The sequence below is a fragment of the Tursiops truncatus genome, chromosome 3, assembly GCF_011762595.2.
Source record: "Tursiops truncatus isolate mTurTru1 chromosome 3, mTurTru1.mat.Y, whole genome shotgun sequence".
Classification (NCBI taxonomy): Eukaryota; Metazoa; Chordata; class Mammalia; order Artiodactyla; family Delphinidae; genus Tursiops; species Tursiops truncatus.
In genome coordinates, this window is record NC_047036.1 from 126621471 (window position 1) to 126639020 (window position 17550).

Sequence of the window (17550 nt, forward strand, 5' to 3'; positions counted from 1 at the left end):
TGGCAATCATTTCACAATATATGCATATCATTATGCTGTATACCTTAAACTTATACAATGTTTGTTATATGTCAGTTATATCTCAACTAAACTGGGGAAAAAAAGGAAATCCTGCCGTTTGTGACAACATGGATGGACCCTGAGGGCATTATGGTAAGTAAAGTCAGATAGAGAAATTACTCAATGACCCCACATATATAAAATATGGAAATGCTAAACTCATAGAAATTGAGAGTAGTTTGGTGGCTGCCAGGGGCTGAGGGCCAGGGAAGATGAGATGCTGGTCAAATGGTACACACTTCCAGTTATATAATAAATAAATTCTGGGGATATAATGTATAGTATGGTGACTACAGCTAACAATACTGTATCATATACTTGAAAGTTGCTGAGGGTAAATCTTAAATGATCTCACCACAAAAATAAAATGATAACTATGTGAGGTGATGAAGGTGTTGACTAACCATATTGTGGTAAATGTCACAATATATATTGCATGTATCAAATTATCACTTTGTACACCTTAAACTTACATAATGCTATGTCAACTATATCTCAATAACTCTAGGGAGAAAAACAAATTTAGGATTATAAGGTTTTTACTTAACATCTTTGGTATGTAATTTTTTATCATACACCTGAAATCTTTGGTTCCTAAAGACATTCATAACTACAGTAGTTCTCCCTTGACCACAGGGGATGTTTCAAGACCTGCAGTAGATGCCTGAAATTGAGCTATGTTTTTTCCTATACATACATCCTATGATAAAGTTTAATTTACAAATTAGGCACAATAAGAGACAATAAATAAAAATTAAACAATTATAACAATATACTGTAATAAAAGTTATCTGAATGTGGCCTCTCTCTCAAAATATCTTCTTGTACAAATTTAATGCCTTTTCCATCTTAACTTAAGCACTTATCATGCACTGTGGCCATAACTTTTGAAGTCTGAGGTGTGACAGCAAAACCAGCATGAATTATTTTTCCATCTTCATAATTTCACAGATTTGTTCTTACCATAGGTCTTAGCAATCTCAGCATACAATTTTTTTCTTTCCTTACTAAGTCAAAAACTTTTCACTTTAAGAAAACATTTCACAGCCTCTCTTTGGCATATCTTAATTGCCAGCATCACTACTATTGTGCTTCATGGCCATTACTAAGTAAAATAAGCGTTACTTGAACACAAGCACTGTGATACCATGACAGTTGATCTGATAAACGAAATTACTACTAAGTGACTTCACAGACAGGATACACTGGACAAAGGGATGATTTATGTCCCAGGGAGTGGGACAGTAGAAGACTTCTTCACACTACTCAGTATGATGTGCAATTTACGAAGTATTTACAGAATTTTCCATTTAATATTTTTAGATGGAGGTTGACAACAGGTAACTGAAAACACAGAAAGCGAAACCGCAGATAGATAAGGGGGGACTACTGTATTTATTTGATCCATTCCTTCATTTTTTTTCTTCTCTCTGTATATGTATCCAATATTATTATCAATACCAGTATTATGAGTAACAGAACACTTACTGAAAAAAACCTTCTTTGCCATTCCTTTATCCTTATGATATATCCCACCAGGAAAAACAGACAAACAGTTTAAAGTTACTTGAAATTAGTTCTCGGTATGGTTAACCACCAATGCTATACATGTTTAGTTTCATTTTGCTAAATTTTTAGGTGTCACTTCATTTTGACTTTGTTTTGTTACTATTTATACTATTTACATGGTTTCAAAGTCAATTATACAAAACCAAGTTACATTCATGAGAGGTCTAAGGGATATCACTATCCTTTCCACCATGTTCAGTCACCTTAGAACAAAACATTTTAATTAATATTTGGGTCTTTCCTTTCAGCATCTGTACTTATATATAAGAAAATATGTCCACTTGTTCCCACCACTACCTGTCTTTCTTAGAAGACAGTGTACTGTAATTCTCTGTGCCTTGTTTTATTTAAGAACATGAATGGAGAGTATAAAAAGACATATCTCATTCCTTTTTAGAGTTGCACAGTCCCCAGTGTGCAGATACACTATATTTAAACATTTTCTATCAATAATCATTCAGGCTGTTTACCATCTTTTTTCTGCTGTGAATAGTACTATGATGAATAAACATAAGTATGCACCTCTTTTTTTTTAAGATTTTTTTTGATGTGGACTATTTTTAAAGTCTTTATTGAATTTGTTACAATATTGCTTCTGTTTTATGTTTTGGGTTTTTTTGGCCCTGAGACATGTGAGATCTTAGCTCCCCAACCAAGGATCGAAGCTGCACCCCTGCATTGGAAGGCGAAGTCTTAACCACTGGGCTGCCAAGGAAATCCCGAGCATGCATCTCTTAATATTTCTCCAACATATCTTTAGAAGATTCCTAAAAATGTTTAGAAATTGCATCTGTAATTTTGCTAGATACATCCAAGTTTATTCCAAACTAATCACTTCTTTTAACACAGAAGAAATTTTAATATTAATATAAGCCATTTTATCAATCTTTTCTTCATGCACAGTGTTAAACATTTTTCCCTATCCTAAGGCTATGAAAAGTCTCCTATATAACTACCTGGAAACTTTGTCATTTTGCATTTCCTATTTATATTTAGATTAATTGACCCAGAACAATTTATTAAAAAGATAATTTTTCCCCTTCTGATTACAATACCACTTTTGTCATAAAGTTACTCATATATAATTTTTTCATTTTCAGGCTCTCATTTCATTCATCTATTTTTGTCACTCTTGTGTCAATACTGTATTGCCTACATTACTACAGCTTTGTGGGAAACCTTAGTCTGATCAATTCTCTAACATTTGTTCTTAATGAGTGACTTGCCTATTCTTGTCCCTTAGTATTTCCATATATATATTAGAATGAACTAGATACAGATATAGATATATCACAATTTGTATATGTTTGCAAAATAAAATAAATGAAAAGTAATTGAGGTCTCTTTAACATAGCATGAATTATATCACCAGACACAAAGGCAGTGAAATGGACAAAGGAGAGGACAGGAAATCTGAGATCAGAAGCAGTGTGTCTTAAATGCAAATCAAATTTAAATGTGTGCACACTGGAATTAGTAGCCTATTTCAAGAGAAGAGAGAGGGATAAACAGGACAAATATTAGCTAAGAATGTGCTGTCTGCAGATTTAGAGAACAAATGTATGGAAACCAAGGGCGGAAAACCGTGGTGGGGTGGGGATGGTGGTGTGCTGCATTGGGCGATTGGGATTGACATGTATACACTGATGTGTATAAAATTGATGTCTAATAAGAACCTGCAGTATAAAAAAACAAAAAAAACAACTAATATTAAACTTTCTTTGGGTTATTTGTATGTAAATATGTTAATATAAATGTTTCAGACATTACATGAAATTTCTAAAAATCTTATATGTTCTGGTATAATGTTATAAGTCATAATTCTAGTTATTACTTTAAAATGTATATCAGAAGTAACTAAAAAAAAAAACATGTGCTGTCTGCCAGGATTTCACATACAGATGAGCAAACAGACACTGAGGGTTAAAAAGGTCTTCATAGATGTCACACAATCTATTAATAAGGGAACAAGGGTTAAAACTCATGGCCATCTGACTTTAGAACCAATGTCTTTCCACCACACCAAGCTCCTAGAAGGGTGGGGTAAAAGGGAGAAATGAGCAAGCAGTGTCAATTCCAAGGTCCTGGGTCCATCCACAGACACAAATCAACTTATATTATCAAAATTAAAAAACACAAAAAGACCACATTTATTGAACCTTTTCAACCCATCTTTCCATCATTGTATAAGAAGAATTTTACATATACTTTTAGGGTCTGATGGTCAAGTCCCCTCCCCTTAGTGCAGTTTCTAGGTCTTGGCACTTTTTGACTCATGCTTTCTTCATGTCCTCTTTGGGGAATTACTGCATGGCCGCAATTACGAGAGGCTAACATTAACAATATTACCACATGCCTAACTTATTATGTAGTATAATCAGGAACATGTAACTTCAAAATAGACTATATGTAATTTGTTCTGTTATGCTAATCATTCAGTTCCAAATCTTAAAAGTTTAACATGCCAAAGTGAAAATTTATATAAACAAAACTTTTTTCTCTTGTGTTATCTTTGATAAAAAAATTAATTACATTAGAAATAGGATTCCATTTGTAAAATAGTACCAACAAAGATGCCTAGAAACACATTAAATCTGTGAGTTTTGTTGTACTTATTAAGGCTTGAACAGATACTGAAGGCTTTTCTATGCTTAGTCCATTCTTATGATTTCACCACTATATGAATTCTCTGATGTACAGTGAGTTGTGATTTCTGGATGAAGGCTTTTCCACATACAGCACATTGATAAGGTTTCTCCCCAGTATGAATTCTCTGATGTACAACAAGGTCTGACTTCTGGGAAAAGGCTTTTCCACATTCAACACATATAAAAGGTTTCTCTCCTGTATGAATCCGCTGATGTCCTGGGAGGTGAGACTTTTGAGAGAAAGCTTTCCCACATTCAGTACAAACATAAGGTTTTTCTCCTGTGTGAATCCTCTGATGTCCAATGAGATGTGACTGCTGACAGAAGGCTTTTCCACATTCACTGCATTTATAGGGCTTTTCTCCAGTATGCGTTCTCTGATGTATAATGAGCTGTGACTTCCGGGAGAAGGTCTTCCCACATGCAGTACATTCGTAAGGTTTCTCCCCGGTATGAATTATCTGATGTATAATGAGTTCTGACTTTCTGCTGAAGGCTTCCTCACACTGAGCACATTTGTAGGGTTTCTCCCCTGTGTGAATCCTTTTATGTATGATGAGGTGGGACTTCTCACAGAAGGCTTTTCCACATTCAGTACACTCATAGGGCTTCTCTCCAGTATGAGCTCTATGATGTATAATCAGTTGTGACTTCTGGGAGAAGGCCTTCCTACACTGATTACATTTATATGGCTTTTCACCAGTATGTATTCTCTGATGTATAATGAGGGGTGATTTCTGGGAGAAGGCTTTCCCACAGTCACTACATTCATATGGTTTTTCACCAGAATGAACTCTCTGATGGATAATGAGGGATGATTTTTGAGAGAAGGCTTTTCCACATTCAGAACATTCGTAAGGTTTCTCCCCGGTATGTGTCCTCTGATGTACGATGAGATGTGATTTCTCACTGAAGGCTTTCCCACAAGCACTACAACCATAAGGTTTCTCTCCAGTATGAATTCTTTGATGTATAATGAGCTGTGACTTCTTGAGAAAAGATTTTCCACATTCAATACATACACAGATCTTCTCCCCAGTTTCAACATTCACATATTGAATAAGAGATTGTTTATCGCTGATGATTTTTCCATACTGACTACCTGCACAGTGTTTCACTCTATTATGAATTTTTTCATGCTTAGAATAGGAAGAACTAGGTGTTCTCCCACATCCAAAATTCTCATCTGTGTTTTTTCTTGCATAACCCCTATTACAACTGAATAGGTTTACAGTAGGTTCCAAGCTCTTTTCAAATGAATCACACTTATACAGTCTTTGTCTTGAAGTATCTAGGTCTGTGCAGTTATGAAATATTTTTCCAAATGCATTATATGTATAGTTTGACTCTTCAATAACTGTTTTGTTGTTGATGATTGTGACTTGCCTGAGAAGTCTGTCTTGATTTTCCTGATCTCTCTCCAGCTGGTCGCCTTGCCAGACCTTTAAAATGGAGTACAATGAATGATCCCTTGTGACACTTTCCAGTATGTCCTTATGAAAGTAAACATCTCCAAGTGTATCCAACTGATGTGTGTCAAGTCTAGTCTCCCTGTCTGAAAGAATAAAATTGTAGAGATAAAATCAAACAGATACAAAGATTGAGTAGAGGACAGAAGAGGTGAAACAAATGGATGATCCAGGATGGTCCATGAAGACAGAGAACTGGGCGGGCAACAGCCCATTTAAAACACAACAAAACATGTAAATTTATTGAGTGAGTAACTAAAGATAATACTTCTGATAATGGTGGCATGAGGTAGTCATGGACTTCCCCTCCTCAGAAAACAAGTATAAAACTGAATAAAATAATTTTAAAAACAACCAATTCAGGGCACTGGAAAACTACCAAACGCAGGCCACAAGGTGAAAAGTGTTTACTTGTCAAAAACTTCTACTTCATTAGGTAAGATAAGAATGGGGAGTTTGTGGCATTCTTTCCTAAGGTTTTCCTGTCTTGCACCCCTAGTTTATGGGGCATTGAGAGATAACACAAATCCACAGGATACAGTTTTATGCTGATAGTAGAGCAGCTAGGAATTTAACAAGGAGAATTTGTACGTAAAAGAATCATAGAAAGGTTGAGATAATGAACTTGCCATACATTCCTACCTGACTGCTAAAATATTTGTGAAAAGAGACCCTAGTGAGCCCAGCAGTGATTGAAAGGCTGGGGAAACTTGCAGATTTCCTATGCTTTTAAAGTGTTCTGAGACATGCACAATCCAGGTGGCAAAGAGTAAAAGTCATACTGGCTTTAGGTGTCTAATAAACCTGTCCAAATCATTAGTTCACATCTATAGCCAGGCTTAATCAAACAAACAAAACTAAGCAGAGATATTAGTGATGACACTCCACAGGACAGAAAGATGTCACAGTTTAAGCCCAAGCAAGTGCCTCTAAAACAAAAACTCTCAGAAGGAACAAAAGGATCCAAAGACGCTATAACGTACTGTCTACAATGTAGAGTTTTCAACCAAAAATTACTACACATATAAGGAAAAAAATGTGACCTACACTAAGGAACAAAATCAGTCAATAGAAACTGACTCCAAATGGGTGCAAATGTTGAATTTAGCAAAGACTTTAAAGAAGCTATTATAAACATATTCAAAAAACTAAGGGAAAATATTCTAAGGAACAAGTGAATAAACTGACAATTTCAAAAGAGGAAAGAAGAATATAAAAGAACCAGTTTGACTATAAGAGGCAGGAAGAAGAATTTTTGAGAGTAATGGAACTTTTCTGTATCATGATTGTGGTGGCAATTAACTTACTCTATGCCTTTTTCAAAATGTAAAGAAAGAGTAACATTTATTTTATGTAAATTAAAAAATAAAAGAACCAAATGAAAATTCTAAAGTTGAAATGAAGGTTTCACCAGATGGGCTCATTAGTGGATTTGAGATAGCAGAAGGCAAAATCAGAATCAGTAAACTTGAAGAAATATCACTAGAAATTATTCAGCCCAAAGAACAAAAAGAAAAATTATTTAAAAAATAGAATCTCAAGATCTGTGGAGCAGTTAGGCATTCCAGTATACGTGTAATTGGAGTTTAGAAAGGGGTGGGGGGGAGAGCCAAAAGAAATCTGGAGAAATGTCTTTAAAATTACCAAATTCGGTGGAAAACATTAGTTTGCACATAGAAGAAGCTCAACAGACCACAGGAAGGATAGCAATACAACCAGCCAAATCAGAATTAAACTGCTGAAAAATAAAGGCAAAAAGAAAAATGTTCAAAGCAGCAGGAAAAAAATGACACATCATGTATCAAAGAATAACAGTACTGTTGGCTGAATTTTCAACACACACACACACACACACACACACACACACAAACTGAGGTCAGGAAATACTGGAATGACACACAGTCAAAATACTAAAAGAAAGCAACCTGTCAACCAAGAATTCTACATTCAGTGAAACTTTAATAATGGGAAAATGAAAACATTTCCAGATAAACAAAAAAAGTTACCAACAGAACTGATCTATAAGAAATACTAAAGAAAGTTTTTCCTGCTGAACAAATAATACCAGATGATAACTCAAATCTACAAGACAACAGAAAAATTTTAAACTATTTGGGTAAATATAAAGGATTTAAATATGTATAATTTTAAAAATATTTCCTTCTAATTTCTTCAAAAGACTTTTTAAAGCAAAAACAGTAACACTATACTGTCAAAGTTACGACAAATACAAACGTAACATACATGACTAAAAGAACAAAACAGCACAAGGTGGTTCAGGAGGGCAGAAAATGGAGCTATGCTAGTGCAAGTTTCTATAATTTGTGAGAGAAAAAAAAGCAGTATCAACATAAGGTGGGTTATAAGAAAATAAATATATTGTAATCCCTATAGCAACATCACACACACACACACACACACACACACAAACTACCAACTAAAAAATAAACAGGGGAATGAAAATGGTCTATTAAGGACTTCCCTGGTGGCACAGTGGTTAAGAATCCACCTGCCAATGGAGGGGACACGGGTTTGAGCCCTGGTCTGGGAAGATCCCACATGCCGCGGAGCGACTAAGTCCATGCACCACAACTACTGAGCCTGTGCTCTAGAGCCCGCGAGCCACAAGTACTGAGCCTACGTGCTGCAACTACTGAAGCCCGTGCGCCTAGAGCCCATGCTCCTCGACAAGAGAAGCCACCACAGTGAGAAATCCACCCACCGCAACAAAGAGTAGCCCTCACTTGCAACAACTAGAGAAAGCCTGTGCGGAGCAACAAAGACCCAGCGCAGCCAAAAATAAATTTTAAAAAATAATAATTAACAAATAAATAAAATTCAAGTCATATTTTAAAAATATATTTAAAAAAAAAACAAGCAAAGAAAATCAGTAAATATCAATGAACTTGACTTAACTGACATCTACAGATACCCCATCCAACAACAGAACACACATTCATTTCAAGAACACATTAATCAAACACCAGAATAGACTATATACTGGGCTTCAAAACAAGCTGCAATAATTTTATAAGGATGGAAATCATACAGAGTATATTTTCCAACCATAATGGAACTAAATTAGAAATAAATAACAAAAAGAAATATCAGAAATCTCCCCAAATATTTGGGAATTAAATAACATATCTGTAAATAAACTATGTGTCAAAAAGTCCAAAGAGAAATTAGACAATAACTTGAATTGAATGAAGATGAAAACACAAAATATCAAAAATTGTGGGACACAGCTTCATGCTTAGAGGACAAATTATATGCAGGTAATCCTCATTTTGCAAGATTTCAACAAGCACGAAATTTAGTTACCACAGTTTAGTTAAATAACACCAGTCTGCCAACAACATAGTTCACACTTTAATGACCACAGTATGTCTAACAGCATAAAGTACAAACTTCACTGCTAGCTCTTCAGTCCATAAATCACTAAATAAATAACAGATACACATCATGATCAGTACCCAATCATTTCACTTCTTTCAAAGTCTGTTGGTGACTATTAACTTCACATCTGTTGTCCAATATATATACAGACAGCAAAGTGTGTAGTTTGTTTCTTCCTTGGATCCCATTGATAAACCCACGTGACATTATCCAAATTACCCTAATCATCCAAAAATGCGTAACTGAAAGAGGGAACTGACCAACAAAGATGTAAATGCAGCAAAGAAACAACACATAACAACACTGGATGTGATTAGAAAATAGCTGACCATGTTGGCATTGCCACTATTTATGAGACTTTAGATATGCAGCCAGAGGAACTTAGTGAAGGCAAACTTATCAACATAAATTTCTGGGTTGTGATGGAAAGGATAAAAATATTTCAAAGAAAGTGATGCCTAAATTTTCACATTACCTTTGACATATTTCACAACACTGAAAGCACAAAGGAGAAAATGTTGGAAGCTGACCCAACCTTAGAAAGTAATATGACAATTCACTAAGGCACAGAGAACATGTTAACTCCTTATCATAAGTTATACAATTATAAGAAGGCAAGCACTGTTCAAACCACTCTACATAGAGTTTTTTAAAAGAAATAAAAGACATTTTCAATGCTTCCAATGTTTTAAATTGCAGGGTAGTAAATAAGTATTAGTTTTACTACATTTTCATCTCTATAAACAGTTATAACCAACAGCAAGATAGCATTTTTTTTCAATTTTTTTTTTTTTTGATGTGGACCATTTTTTTTTTAAGTCTTTACTGAATTTGTTATAATACTGCTTCTGTTTTATGTTTTGGTTTTTTGGCCACAAGGCATGTGGGATCTTAGCTCCCCAACCAGGGATCGAACCTGTACCCCCTGCATTGGAAGGCAAAGTCTTAACCACTAGACCACCAGGGAAGTCCACAAGATAACTTTTAATGTTTTGACGAAAAATGTTTAAAGGTCAAAATCAATTACAATTTTTCCCGTCGATTATAAAAATTACTTGGCAAAGTTCTGGCTTCCATGGTAATTTTTATGGCCCCTCACTACCATACAAAGTAAGGACTATCTATATTTAAATGTTCATACTAGAAAACAATAAAGGTTTCAAATTAATGATCTAAGCTTCTACCTTAAGAAGCTAGAAAAAGAGCAAATTAAACCTAAAATAAATAGAAGACAGGAAACAATAAAGAGCAGAGTGGAAATCAATAGAAGATAGACAAACAAGAAAAATAAATGAAATCAAAACCTGATTATTTGAAAAAAAATTAATGAAATTGTTATGTTTTAGCTAGTGATGAGGAAAGAAGAAAACAAAGTATCAGTGTCAGGAATGAAAGACAGAACATCTCTAGAGATCCTATAGACATAAAAGAACAAAAAGGGAATATTATGAAAACCATTTATACCAATAAATATGACAATTTAGATGAACTGGAAAAATTCCTTGGGAAAAAAAACAACCTACCAAAACTGACTCAAGAAAAAGTAAATAATCTACATAGATCCACATCAAGGAAAGAAACTTAATAAATAAAAATCTTCCCACAAAGAAATGTCCATATCTAGACTGGTAAATTCTATCACTGTAATATACCATAACCATGAATGTATCAGTTTTTCTCAGTCTGTGAGTCCTTCTAGCAAATCAGCAGAACTGAAGGTGGTCTTGCAGACCCCCAATACAACTACTAAGCCAAATCCAGCAGCATATAAAAAGAATTATACACCATCACCAAGTGGAACTTATCCAGAAATATAAGGTTGGTTTGTTGTCCAAAAATCTATTAATTAAAATTCATTAACACATCACATAAATAGATCATTTCAACAGATGCAGAAAGAACATTTGTCAAAATGCAACACATTTTCATGATAAAAACACTCACCAAACTAGGAATAGAAAGGAACTTCCACAACCTGCAAAGGGCATGACAACCTACAGCTAACATAACTTAACGGTAAAAGACTGGATTTTTCCCATAAGATCAGGAACAAGACAAGGATGTCCACTCTCCATTCTATTCAACATTGTACTAGAGGTTCTAGCCAGGGTAGTTAACCAAGAAAAGAAATAAAAAGTATCCAATGTGTAAAGGGATATTTAAAACGATCTCTATTTACAGATGACAAATTCATTTATATGGAAAATCCTAAAGAATTAGCTAAAAACTATTAGAACCAGTAAACTTTGTGAGTTTGCAGGATCCCAGACCAATATTCAAAAATCAATTGCATTTCTATGCACTTGCAATGGACAATCCAAAAATAAAGTTAATGAAACAATTTCATTTACAATAGTATCAAATAGAATAAAATACTAAGAAGTATGTTTAACAAAGATGTACACAACTTATACTCTGAAAACTATAAAACATTGCTGAAAGAAGTTAAAGAGGATCTAAATAGATGGAAAAACATTTCATGTTCCAGGAATCAGAAGACTTAATACTGTTAACATGGCAATACTCCTCAAATCGATCTACAAATCCAACCAATCCCTTTCAGAATCTGAAGACGTTTATTTGTGGAAACTGATACTCTGATTCTAAAATTCATATGGACCGAGAAGAGCCAAAACAATGCTGAAAAAGAAAAACAATGTTGGAAGAATACTTCCCAATTTCAAAACTTACCACAAACAACAGTAATCAAGAGAGTGTGATATTGGCTTTAGAACAGATATATAGATCAACAGAATAGTATAGACAGTCCAGAAATAAACCCTTTCATTTATGGCCAACTGATTTTTGGCAAGGGTACCAAGACCATTCAATGGGAAAAGGAGAGTCTTTTCAATAAATGGTGCTGGGACAACTGGATTACCACAGGCAAAAGAATGAAGTTGGACCCTTACCCCACACCATATGCAAAAATTAACTCAAAATATCAGATCAAAGACCTAAATGTGAGAGCTAAAAGTACAAAACTCTCAGGAAAAAAACATAGGGGTAAATCTTCATGACACTGGATTTGGTAATGGATTCTTGGATATGACACCAAAGCACAAACGACAAAAAAAAATAGATAAACTATACTTCATCAAAATTAAAAACTCTTGGGACTTCCGTGGTTGCACAGTGGTTAAGAATCTGCCTGCCAGTGCAGGGGACATGGGTTCGATCTCTGGTCCAGGAAGATCTCACATGCCGCAGGGAAACTAAGCCCATGCACCACAACTACTGAGCCCACATGCTGCAACTACTGAAGCCTGGGCACCTAGAGCCTGTGCTCCGCAAGGAGAGAAGCCACCACAATGAGAAGCCTGCGCATCACAACCAAGAGTAGCCCCCGCTCGCCACAACTACAGAAAGCCCGTGCTCAGCAATGAAGACCCAATGCAGCCAAAAATTTTTAAAAATTTTAAAAAAAGAGTTAAAAACTCTTCAATGTGTGCTTCAATGACACAATCAAGAAAGTAAAAAGAAAACATGGGAGGAAGTATGTGCAAATCATTTATCTGATAAGAGATTTATATCAAATAAGAATTCTATACAAAGAATTATATCTATATAACAAACTTTACATGGAAGTTCTATATAGGAACTTTATATAAAGAGCTCTTATAATTCAATAATAAAAGACAAATAACTCAATTCAAAAATGGATGGGGGGCAAGATAGGGATAGGGGATTAAGAGATACAAACTACTATGTATAAAATAAATAAACAAGGATATATTGTACAGCACAGGAAAATATAGCCATTATTTTGTAATAACTTTAAATGGAGTATAATCTATTAAAATGTTGAATCACTATGTTGTACACTTGAAACTAAGATAATATTGTAAGTTAACTATACTTCAAAAAAAAAGGACAAGTGATCTGAATAGACATTTCTCCAAAGAACATAAATAAATGGCCAATAAGCACATGAAAAAATGCTCAACCTAATTAGTCTTCAGGGACCGTTTTGGTTCAACATACAGTTGCTATATTACCCAGCAATTCTACTCCTAGGTACACACCAAAGGAAAAAAAAAGATATGTCTATACAAAAACTTGTACATGAATTTTAATAGTAGCATTATTCATGTAGCTAAAAGGTGGAAACAAACCAAATATCCAACAACTGATGAATGGATTAACAAAATGTAGTATATCAATACAATGTAATATTATTCAGCCAAAAAAGGAATGAAGTACTGATACATGCTAAAGTGTGGATGAACCTTGAAAACATTATGAAAGAAGTCAGTCACAAAGGACCACATATTATATGAATACATTTATATGAAATATCAAGAATGAGGCAAATCAATACAGACAGAAAGCAGATTAGTGATTGCTTAGGGCTGGGGAGATGGGAAGAAGGGGTGTGATAGCTAAAGGGTATAGGGTTTCTTTTGGAGGTGATAAAACTGTCTTAAAATAGACTGTGGTGACAGTTGCACAAATCCTAAAAACCACTGCTGACTTTAAATGGGTGAACTGTATGGCATATGAATTATATCTCAAAGCTGCTTAAAAAAAATAATAACAGAAAATTTCAGGGTACAGCTAGTGAAACATAGCTGTAGTCACAATATGTAACCAACTTTATATTCCACTATTCCCCAATAAATATCTTTTATTTAAAGTCAAGTAAGCCTAGAAAATTTCTATCAGATAAGCCATGTTGATTTCTAACTCCAAGGATTTGTACATGTCCTTTCCTAGAGCTTGCCCTCACCTTCCTCCTTCTGCCTAAGCCACACTTCAGATATGCTTCAAAGTAGCTGGTTCATGCTTTGAAAAATGCCTTCTTAAATTATGCCACATCTCTTTAGTCTATAATTTTCACTGAACCCCTGAAGCAGTAACTATATTGGACATGCAATTTTATATAGCTGTAAATCTTGATGTCTTGTCTTTCTATGTATAACCTATGTTCCTGAAAAGCATTTGCCTTCTATTGTCTTTGACTCTTTTAGAAAGGTACTAAAGATATGATTGTTGAGTGGATCAATAAGAAATTTCTCTTCTGTACATGGCTCACTACTACTGAATTAACTAGTTGTCGAATACCTACTACACGCACAGCACAGGAGCAAGAAGGAATAGGAGTCATCAATCTGGGTGGAAATGTAAGTCTTAGTTGCCAACCAATTAAAAACAAAAACAAACTGATATTTCACTTCCTTTGTCTTCCATCTGCCAGATTTTCACCTGGATAGATCCAATTTGATATGTCTCTCTTCATAATCCATGGCTCTTCTCCTTGTTCCAACTTAGATATGACACCTGGTTTGGAAACTGGATACCCTATGATAAAAAAAAATTGAGGAATTGAGTTGACTACACTGAAGAAAGAAGAAAAGATACAGTTTTAGGAGCCCTACAATGAAGTTGTCCAGCTGGCCCTCAGAACAGTAATGACCTTCCACTGGAGAGAAGAAAGAGAGCAAAAAGTCACAAGTAGGTCAAGAACCCACCCAACTCAATCAAATTCCAGTGAGAGGCACTGGATTGGCTAACTCTGAGTTATGTTGGGAAGCCATCCTTACCCACTGAGACCAGGTGGCTGTAGTTCTCCAGCATTACATCCCTGTACAGGGTCCTCTGAGCAGGGTCCAGTTGCTGCCACTCCTCCTGGGTGAAATCTATAGCCACATCCTCGAATGACACTGGACCCTGTAATAGCATGCTCCTGTTCAATCTGAATTGATCATTCTCATCATTTTTACCATAGCATACAAAACTACATTCCCAGTTCTACATTATGCCTATTGAGAAAAATGATGTAAAGATCTATCTTCAGCAAAAAGAGTCAAACACAGCAAGAGAACAGGAAAGTAAAAGAGACCTAATCACAAATGGAAATTTAATCAAGGCAGCATCCACTTCAAGTAAGTGGATTATTCAACAAATGGTACATGAAAATGCAAATCATGCATATGATATTCTCTAACTTTCCACTGTGTCTTCTCGAAATTTATATATAACAAATATATATATATGAACTATAGTTTAATAGTGGTTTCAAAATATATAATCTGCATATTACATAGTAACTCTTTTCAAGTCTTTATCTTTCGTTCCCTCTACATTTTCCCTAATCCTAATTTTTGACTTTCCACTCTTTTCTATTTCATTGTATGGAAATCAAGTACAAAGTAAGCAAGCAACTCACCTGAGACTTGGTCATCTTCTGCTTCTCTTCCAAAAGGGAAAAGGTCTGAGGAATCAGGACTAGGAGATAGAATGGAGCCTCCTGGAGCCAGAACTGACATTCACCAGTCTAGAAACACTACCACCAAAAGTCACGTGGATAACAGGCCACCCTGTAGAAGAAGGTCATTTGGTCCTACGGAAGAGTCCTTACCGAACCACCATGTGAAGGAAGCCCTCTTGTGATTATAATATGATCACATAGAACTTGGACAAGGTGTATTTTTAATTGGATGAATGCTGATATGTTTTCTGTTGACTTACTAACACCTTATTGTTCCCCTTTGGACCAACAATTATATTTGTTATTCTATATGCAAAACTACCATAAGACAATAATCATGAATATATATGTAAAGATTTAACTGAAGATGGAGCAGATCCCTAGCAATAAGAATGGGAATGACGAAGTAGAAAACTGCTTCTGTTTAGGGAATATGCATTCCCATATTCCCTAAACAGAAGCAGCCAGTAAAATCCTAAGAGCTCTTTCATGTTTTCCCCTAACTTGGCAAATTCTCTTGCCAAGTCAGTATTCATGGATTAAAATTGTCGATTTTGTTAATTTTAAGATGTTTTCTGTTTAAATTTTTATTGCTAATTTTTAATAGTGCAGTTTTTATATTAAAAAATATAGTTATAGGTTGGAGCTACTGTTAAACATGAACATACCACAGTGCAGCAAGATAGTTACCTGGTAATCTTCTCAGTCCCAGGATGGGTCATGCAGACATGGGCTGAACTCATTTAGAGGAAGTGAGTCCTCTCATGATAGGAAGACTGTTTCATATAGGGTATCCCAGGCTTTGTCAAAATAAATCTGGAAGAAAACAATCAAACAGTCATGCTCATCTCTGAACGCCCAGCTCTGCAACAAGTAAACAGCAGGCATTTAATAAATGTTTGTTGAACAGAATGTAGAAGGACTGCAATAAACTGAGGAAGAGGCAGGGCTGAAATCAAATCTTACATGAGAAAGAGAAAAAGCAGCCCTTCCTATCTGAGAACTGGCCTGGCACTCATAACTCTCCTATTTAACACGAACAATTACAAGAAACACTTACATCAGACAGGCCACTCCCTGACCAGGACAGATCTAGACAAAAACAACACCTCTCTTAAATCATACCTGAACACAGACAAAACATCAACATTCTCCAATTCACAAAATACCAAACATCCCCCTCTCCCAACTAACATGAAGGATTGCTACGTTTTTACCTATCACACCTTTAGCTTCAACCTAGTCATTCTTCTCTCTAGATAAGATTAAAATTTCCACTCACTGAATTACCCCACTTCCTGACAACATCCAATTCAGAGCTAGGCCCGTTCCCTACACCCTCCTCAAAATCACCTAACACAAGGCCAAATCCTATAACAAGTGTTTTCTAACACCCTCTTATCGAGACACCCTTAACGCTCCCCACTGTGTACGTGTTCCTAACTAGATGCAAGAGCAATAAACCCAACTTATTCAACTACAGGGTGTTCCTGGTAGTTTTTGGCTCGACGGAATTGACAGTAATAATCCTGTCCCTTTAGATTTGTTTGGTCTTACATTCAAAGGATGTTTTCTTCTGTGATGATATGAATGATGGAAAGAGACGATGGCTTGAAAAAAACATCTGAGGAGGCGCTTCACCTTGAGAGTAGCCTCTGACCTACACAGACTGTAAAGTGAGGCATTTCCCAGTAAACTGGGACTAACCTGTATCAGCTCTGGGCCCCATTAATAACCTCTAAAAATCACTGAATCACCAGGTGCAGAAATCAGAAATCTCAAAGAGCACCTCCACCCCCACTCCCATCACAGCACTGGCCATATTATAGGTCCACAAATCACTGGCCACACGGATACCCCATCAGCGCACAGGCCCGCGGTCCCTGACCCACAAATAACACAGCTCTCCCTATGACTGATCCACATACATACCCAACACTCATACTAGAGACTCCCCACCACTGACCCCATAGACCTTCAATTACTGACCCTCATGGACCGCCGTCCCAATAACAATTTCAGTCTTCCTCAGGTCTCAACCCATAAATCCCCCTTCTGACCCCCAGCTCGATTATCAGGTCTCAAAACGCCTGCCACAGCTTATCCCAGTACGGATGTCACATTCATAGCGGCGAACTCTCCCGCTTCCTGTCTGGGTGAGCAAAGCACGAGGCTCTCGGGCCTTCGCTGTTCC

At 35.8% G+C, this 17550-nt stretch overlaps 1 protein-coding gene across 12 annotated transcripts in view; it reads right to left on the reverse strand.

The window, feature by feature from the left end:
• Positions 1–17550, reverse strand: part of LOC117307482 (uncharacterized) — a 186029-nt gene that overhangs the window by 120443 nt on the left and 48036 nt on the right. For 4 of the 12 annotated variants that reach the window (XM_033853477.2, XM_033853480.2, XM_033853478.2 and 1 more), the window contains 5 exons: positions 16047–16172; positions 15315–15465; positions 14689–14815; positions 14351–14446; positions 3756–5832 (listed from right to left, as the gene is read on the reverse strand). In XM_033853477.2, coding sequence (XP_033709368.1) covers positions 4292–5832; positions 14351–14446; positions 14689–14815; positions 15315–15329 — 1779 coding nt within the window. In that variant the 5' untranslated portion in view covers positions 15330–15465; positions 16047–16172 and the 3' untranslated portion in view covers positions 3756–4291. Of the gene's footprint in view, positions 1–3755; positions 5833–14209; positions 14447–14688; positions 14816–15314; positions 15466–16046; positions 16173–17345; positions 17540–17550 lie in introns of those variants that run through there. The other 8 variants (XM_033853481.2, XM_073802722.1, XM_033853479.2 and 5 more) reach the window with 8 other exon arrangements.